General features: G+C 34.6%; 1 protein-coding gene across 1 annotated transcript; it reads right to left on the bottom strand.

The window, feature by feature from the left end:
• Nucleotides 1-390: 390 nt before the first annotated feature.
• LOC113360785 (carbon catabolite repressor protein 4 homolog 1-like) lies at nucleotides 391-3,706 on the bottom strand. Its single transcript, XM_026604248.1, has 6 exons — nucleotides 3,630-3,706; nucleotides 2,701-2,787; nucleotides 2,541-2,621; nucleotides 2,375-2,461; nucleotides 2,181-2,267; nucleotides 391-498 (listed from the first exon to the last, which is right to left on the bottom strand). The coding sequence occupies exons 1-6, from the start codon at nucleotides 3,663-3,665 to the stop codon at nucleotides 391-393; spliced, it is 486 nt and encodes a 161-aa protein (XP_026460033.1). The 5' UTR covers nucleotides 3,666-3,706.
• Between the last annotated feature and the right edge of the window lie 4,777 nt (nucleotides 3,707-8,483).

Genomic DNA, 8,483 nt, shown 5'->3' on the forward strand with positions numbered 1-8,483 from the left:
GGTAGGAATGTAAACAACTATAGCCGCCTTAATATCTTGACAAAGTCAAACCGGACTGTCTATTTGAAACGGAGGAAGTAATATATTTGGAAACTGTTTAAATTATCTGCGTAATGAGTACAAACATGATATTAAATTTTTATTTTAAGAAATTTTTTTTTTCATTATTATTAAATTTGGTTTTGTTAAAAGAATCAAATTCAATCATGTACATTGTACTCGTGGTCTTACTAGTATCCTATAGTTGATACGTAATTTAATAATTTTAACCAACTAAAGGCACGAAAAATAATAATAAGACTCAACGTGGGTTAACGTCATCTCTATGATTGCAAGGGAAGTGTGGTCGTCCTTGCCCCAAATGATGGATTGGTCGGCATGTGTCTTTCCTCACAATATGATTGATTTGGCCTGGTCTTCGGACATCTTTTGGTTTATCTGCAGAAGGAAAGGTAGCTTGAAACTTCGTTCCATTCCATCCGCCGCAATTTGGGTGTTCTGAAATGAACAAAACAAATGAAATTCATGAATTGATACTTATTCAAAACAGATTCAGACCTTAGCTTTGCAGCAAGAACTTCTGTTTCGGCTTGGATCGTTGCTGCGAGCTCCCGTCTCCGCAATAACTACTAGACTAGGTATCAATATCCATTTAACATTTCTTTCTTTTTTTTTTTCGCTCGATAAATAAAAAAATATTAAGAAGGAAATTACAAGTCTGCAATGCAGAGAGCCACCAAGCGGGGGAAAAAAACAAGAGAAAGAAAACCCAAAAAAGCACAAACCAAAAACTAAGGAGGTTGGAAGAAGAGAGATTTCCGGTTTATTATTACGTCACGAATACGATACCTAACTATGAAATGAATAGCATAAGCCCAGTGGAAAGCACTAATTTTCGAGTCGGTGATGATATCTTTTATTGTTGTCTTCTTGCCAGTATAGCTTCTGGCGTTCCTCTCTAACCAGACGTTCCAACAAATGCTCGAAGGAAAAGATCTATCAAGGAAGTAATTGATGGAAGGAGAACATTAACTTGAGAGAAAACCCACACCTGATTTGTAAAGACACGTTCCCAAAACAGATGCTTGCCACATTCCGCCACCGAGGTTACGAAGAGGACAGACAGTCGAGGAAGAGTTACCAGGTACAACGATCAACAGAATGTTTCTTCTAAGAAGACTAGATGTGCTCCCATGCGCTGCACCGGCTCAGATTAGTTATCCATGTTAGCCCGTCCATCATTATTTTAGATTTGGGATTATTTAAGTTCATGCTGGTATTAGTATTCTAAATTTTGTAAAACAATTTTCTATTGGTCTAAATATTCTCTGTGGGACCAGAAATTATAGAATTTATCATTAAATATTTAAAACTTTGTATAAAAATTTCTTATTGGTCTAAATATTCTCTGGTGGGACCAGAAGTTCTAGGATGAGAATTTTATTCGGCTTTTAACCACAAGGAAAATCACCAGAAATCTTATCATTAATTAATTGGAAACTTTGTTGTTTGGTCCTAAGCCCACAAAGTTAGTTATAGTAGGGTCCAACCGGATTTTTTTTTTATTTAGAGGTCCAAAATTAATTAAAACATGGAAATGACCATAATACCCATTGTTACCAAACGTGTGTGTTTACACATTCATTATATTGAGTACATATCTGTTACACTGATTATAAATTCGAGTACATATCTGCTACACTGCTTATAAATTTGAGTATGTATCTGCTACACTACTTACAAATCTGAGTACATATCTGTCGCGCTGCTTACAAATAGAACACGTATCCGCTAAACTGCTTACAAATTCGAGTATATATCTGCTGCTTACGAATTCGAGTATGTATCTGTTGAACTGCTTACAGGAAAAGTACATGTTTGTTAGAATCAATGATAAATAAATTAGAAAACGTTTTACATCACATATATTGTAGGATCATACCAATAATCTCTAGTATTTCTTTAATACAAAAGAGGTACAGTTTTGCATGATTGAACAGGGTGACATAACCACTAAAAAACTAACCAACAAAATTAATGTCCATAAGAAGCTACTGAATATCTACAGCAAACCCTGAAAGTGATTATCAAGGATCGAGTGATACATAGCAAACTTGAGTAACATATTAGGATGCTTTGCACAAATGAAAATGTAACAGACAACATTTCAATTTTCTTACCACACAAAGAAGCTGCCGCTTTCCAGGAGTATCGGCTCCGTGGTTGCTAAATTTTGCTTCCAGAACCGCTATTAGCGCAACATTATCCTATACAAAATTGAATGGACAAATAGAATAATACAGGGAGTAAGATTCTGGGAAAGAATCTAAGCACCAACTAACTGCATAAGAGACTCCCAAAGAAGAAAAATCACCTTAAGAAGTCGAGACAAAGCAGCTTTCTTCTGAGTGATTGGGACCACAACATCTGTCAGTGACTGAGCAGCCTTGTTGAATTCGACCTACATACAAAAGTAAACTGTTTAACATGTGAACCAACAGAGTAACAATAATTCAAAAGAAAGTCTGTCATCTCCAAACCTCGTATTTCTTCACATGGGAAAATCTGTCCCTTCGGAAAAATGTTGCACAACCATCGATAGCATAAGTCCCGGTGTAAACCTACAGTGAACAGATTCATTATCAAAAACTGAATATTTGGAGTTTATGACCATTAAATCAAAAATGTCCGCAAGCAAACCTCTGTTGTCTTCTTCTTGTAGAGAGCTTGATAACCATGTTTGTCCAACTCAGGGGCGAAAAACTCATCAAAATGATCACTTTGAACCTGAAATAAGAAATGATTAGCTTTGTTGCAACTAAATCCTTAACTTAGGGATTGGCTATGTGGACATAATCTTGAATCCAAGCTGATACAACAATTTCATATCTAAATAACTAATATGAGACAAGAATATTTTTTTTCTTATTTAGTATTCCAGTTCATTATACATGCACTGGAATACCATGAAAAGGAAAAACCAGAATGGCTTCTGTCAAAATTATTTGATGTAAGAGAGAAGTTTGTAACAGTACGTCATATATGTACTGCATATTCATGAACTAAAAAATCAATTGCATGTCAAGAAAAAGTGATGAATCCATGCATATAACTGAATCAAAGAACATACTTCAGTATTACACATACGTACTCATGGATCAAACCCAAAAACAATAGCAAAACTCAGAAATATAAACGAATCAAAGAACATATTTCAGTATTACACATACTTACTCATGGATCGAACCCAAAAACAGTGGAAAACTTTTGAATATAACCGAATCAAAGCACATACTTCAGTATTACACATACGTACTCATGGATCGAACCCAAAAACAATGGAAAAACTCTGAATATAACCGAATCAAAGCACATATTTCAGTACTACACATACGTACTCATAGATCGAACCAAAAAAATGGCAAAAATTTGAATATAACCGAATCATAAGAATTTTGTATCAGTACGTCGTATACGTACTGTCAATTCATACACAAAAGAAAACTGTATCAAACCTAAAAACATAATAGCATCATGAAAATCGATTTGATCTTCATAATACAATCGGAAAAAAAATCAAATGAAGAAAAACGAACAAAATAATCAAAAAATATGACTAAAAAACATACCCGGAAACACAAACAAATCTTCTCGTCGTAAATCATAACGATGCATCATCATCATCTTCTTCTTCTTCTTAATAAATTGAGTTTCTGTCAGTACGGGATATACGTACTGTTGCTTCATATACAAAAACAAACTGAAACACATCTAAAACCAACAAAATGGAAGTGGTATAAGTAAATCTAACAATGAAATGAACAAAAAATATGATTATTCATCTAGATCTGGTAAATAATCAACAAATCAAACATGGAGATAGAAAAGCGTAATCAAACACAACAACGATTCGATCGTGAAACCCTAAAAATAAACATTGATTTGATAGAAACGAGAAAGATTGAAGAATTTATTTTGGATCTGTACAGAATCCATTTGCAGCAGCAGTGAGAAGAAAGAGAAGAAGAAAACGAATATGAAAGGTTAATGTTCTTCTCGTGCTTATAATCCCTGTTAAATACGGAGGGTTATTTGTGGTATTTTAAATTTCGCATTAGTTATCCCGCACGTGTAAGGACCTGGGCTTAAAAAATTAGGTTCATTTTTATGTTTTCTCTTAATTATGGACCTCTGTTTACTGGACTTTAGTGGATGGACCTGCCACTAACTAAGAACACTATAATAGGATGTATAGGTAATTCCTACTAATTAATTATCAACTGTCGGGAACCGCTCTAACACCAATCGCCACAAAAGAAACCGAGCTTATGCGCCAAGCACGAGACCAGTTTTCTTCGTAGGAAATGTCACACTATTAGACATAGCCACCTCATTGTTATATGCCAACTTGACTGAAAAAGCTATAGATTTGTCGCCCACCCAAACCAACTCGTCCTCTTCGTTTAAAAAAAACACAATAAAATTAAGGAGAGTAATTAATTACCTGGGTAAATTCAGCAATCTCAATATCATATAAGCGACCGCGAGAAATGTCGAGATTCGTATAACAACTATGGTCATCCAGATTAAAGACCTTAAGCAGAGAACAATGCTTGTTGTTGAAAATTGCATATAACCTGGCGAAAGAAGTGGCCAGAGGGCCTTGAATGCACCACTTATCTTACCACAAACGGATCATGTCGCCCTACCCAGCTTAAATTGAGTGAACTTAAAGAAGTCGTCTGCAACTTTATAGATATTTCTCCGCAAACTAATTTTAGACCAAAGAGAGTCCCTCTCCTTACCAAGACACCACCACCATTTCTTCATAAGAGATTTGTTAATAACACGTAATTTTCTTATACATAGACCCCCTGATTAAGAGGTTTTCTTCTCTAGTAGATCACTACTAGACTTGGCATATAGTCATGAAACATCTCAACATTTTTTTTCTGTAGAACATGTAGCTACTTCTGAATTCCTGATTCTAATTAAATTTTATGTTCTCATAAGAAACAAAAAAACAAGTTTGCAGGGAAAAAGGGAGACAAACTGTCACAAAAATTTTTCCAATAAAAACAAAACTGAAAAAAAATAAAAAAAATCAAGTAGGTAGTTTTGGGGAGAAGAGGCCCAATACAAGGTTTAGACTTGCACCTTGGTTGTTTTCTTTTGACTTGTCTGAGTCAACTGAATCTGAACCTGAATCGTCTGGATTTGACTGATATCATCTGATTCATCTGGATCTGACTCGATATGTTTGTTATTTGAGTAAGATATGACTCATCTGACTAAAAAGTATGTAAATCAGTGGCTTGGTCCAATGAGTTACGAGCATTTTATTCCCTGATTCAAATGAGTCTGAGTCAGAAGTTATATCTGTGTCAGATCGCGAGTCATATTTGACTCAAAATAAAAAAGAATAGTCTGCCATCTGTGAGCAAAAACCAAACACACTTTTACTCTGATCTCATTGCGTCTCCATGTCTCTTTCATCTAATTGAAGCCCTGAGATTAAAACAGCAATGCCAAAGTCCTTGACCCTTTCATCTTATATCAATATATCTCACTAATTATCGATCATTGTCCCTTTCATCTACCCCATGCTAGTGCAACTTCCTTAACCTTTCAAGCACGCAACATCAGACCACACGAACCATAGCAACAACCACAATTATATTAACATTGTTGGATATATCAAGTGACAAATCAAGTATAACACTTAATATATTCAACAAACATTTGGATACGATATTAACAACCAAACCTAAACAAGGGCTTTTTCACATACATTATAATATTATATGTATACTTCCTAATTATTATTTTTTTGAAGCAACATACTCCCAAGTGTTTTGACACATGCATTAAATATTAGTTAGTGTATATTTTTGTACTTAGTCTAACCTTGAACTTATCTTTGTCTATTAGAAAAATGATTATCAACAATAAACACGATCACATTTTGATTATACATTTGTACACCGACTAAACACCAGGGTGCATAAATATCCTTTTTTTTTTTTTTTTTTTTTTTTTTTTCCTTTTCTGCTGTGTAGAAAAGATGAAGATTTCCTAGGGTTTAGTTTGCAACGATGAAAGAAGAAACGATGTAAACGAGTTTTTCTTGAAGATTTCTAGGATTTTAATCTGCTGCTACTTTTGAAGTTCATCTTCGTCGCGACTGCTGCTGAAGATGTAAACGAGCTTTCTTGAAGATTTTTGATCTGCTGCTGCATCTATTTAAGATGTTGAAGACGATGACGAACCCGATTTGTTTGATGAAGAAGGTGACGACGACGAAGATGAACCCGATCTGTTTCATGAAGAATATGCAAGATGATGGAAGATGTTATTGCTGCTTGTATTTTGAAGACGACGATGTTGTTGCTACTGTTGAAGACGACGAAGAAGATGAAGATGATGATGTTGTTCATTTTTACAAACGAACTCTGGTTTTTTGGGTTTTTATCAGGATTTCATTTCTGGAATGAACTCTGGTTTTTTGGGGTTTTATCAGGAGTTCATTTCTGGAATGAACTCTGGTTTTTTAGGTTTTTATCAGTCAATTCTGGAATGAACTCTGTTTTTTAGGTTTTTGTCAGGAGTTCATTTCTGTAATGAACTCTGGTTTATATAGGTTTTTATCAGGAGTTCATTTCAGGAATGAACTCTGGTTTATATTAGGTTTTTATCAGGAGTTCATTTTTGGAATTAACTCTGGTTTTATCTAGGTTTTTGTCAGGAGTTCATTTTGACGAATGAACTCCTAATAAAAGGTGATTTCTGAAAAATTAAGTAGAAATTAACAGGAGTTAACACGAAAGGGTATTTTGATCAATTTAATACTTTTATATAATTATGGACCAAACAGTCCCGAAGGACTAAACTGATATGGGTCCACCTAAAAAGGGACCAAACGATATTTTTGCCATCTTTTTATGCATATACTCTCGTGTCTTTTTTAATCCGTCCTGTATTCTATTTCTATGTAAAATCTTAAATAGTATCTCCATATATAAAGACACATAATCTCACTAGTTATCTTACATTTGGATTAGAAATCTTCTTACTATAAATATATTGTTAAAAAAGGGAATAAAGATTAATAGGATTATTTTCTTTTAAACCTTTCCAAAGATAAAAAAGACGGTACATGTTATTTTAATTTTATAGTCATGATAATTCTGTTTTTTTTTAATATTTTGACTTAATGGATTAATTAAGACGTGTTGCGAGAAAAATAGAAAAACGTCTAAGCCTTCACGGATTTTATAATCACATCTAGATTCTCATACGACACGCAACTATCAACTCCGATTTAGTCTCGCGTGATTTGAATTACTTAGGAATTTAACAATGCGCCTGAAACAAAATTCAACAAACTTACACCCATCAGCCATGCTAACAAACAAATAAGGGCAAAGCCCCATAACATGAAATAGCGTTTACCAGCCTCCACCGCACCCAACTCAATCAGAACTTAGCTCATTGTTTAGCAATCGATATTTAGCGAATGACTTTCAACAACGGAAGCATAACTATAAGGCTATTGCAAATTTATAGATAAACACATGAACATGCACATGTTGGAGGTTGAACCGCCTTTATTACCATAATGACGGTGTTTTTTGAGAAGAAAAATCATCATGAAAATCAAAGATGCTTCTATGTAATTTGTATTTCTATGTAAAAAAAAAAAACTGGAAACAAAATATGAACCACCTTCATCTGCACAATGATTTCTCCTCAAAATCAAGGTGCTTCTGTTTTCTCCTGTGTGAACACAGTCACATTGAGAGCGGAGATACTGCAGTGGTACACCATTGCTAGCAATCATGGAGAAGTTAATTGATTTTAGAGGCTCTGAGAAGTCCCTTCATCGTTTTGATATTTATAGCCTACTAGCTAACCCTTCTAGGGTTTTCTATGTTTAGAAAATATTAATCTTGTGTTGACGCCGGCAACTAGGGTTTTGCGCTATCTATGCTACCGCGTTGAATACCGAGACGGCAAGTCGTGTGAGTTGGCCATTCCGATTCTTATAAGAACTGTATTTTTGAGTCTTTTTGAGTCGGCATTTGCCATTTTGGCATCAATGGGAAGAATGCTGTTTGTGAAAGGATGCAGTCATATGCATGTGCGTGGTCACTTTTCACTGTGCAAAATTACCCAAGAGAACTATAGAAGAGAGACGGAGTGATCAGCTTTGGTCCAAGACCATGCACTGATAAAACTAACTAGGAAAATCACGGGTTATCTGGAAATGAAATTATAATTAGTAATCAGAGAATTAAGAGTCCGACTTACTCCCAAATTAACTTTCAGTCCATAAAAGCATAATCCTAAATGCTGATCTTGTTCGTGTTTTTTTTTTTTTTCAAAATTTCTTGTGATTTTTTAAAGAAACCGAATGATAACATCACTGAAACAGGAACCATCACCATCACCTTCTTAAACAGAAAACTAATTAATCCATGAAC

The sequence above is a fragment of the Papaver somniferum genome, chromosome 3 (assembly GCF_003573695.1).
Source record: "Papaver somniferum cultivar HN1 chromosome 3, ASM357369v1, whole genome shotgun sequence".
In the NCBI taxonomy this organism is placed as follows: Eukaryota; Viridiplantae; Streptophyta; class Magnoliopsida; order Ranunculales; family Papaveraceae; genus Papaver; species Papaver somniferum.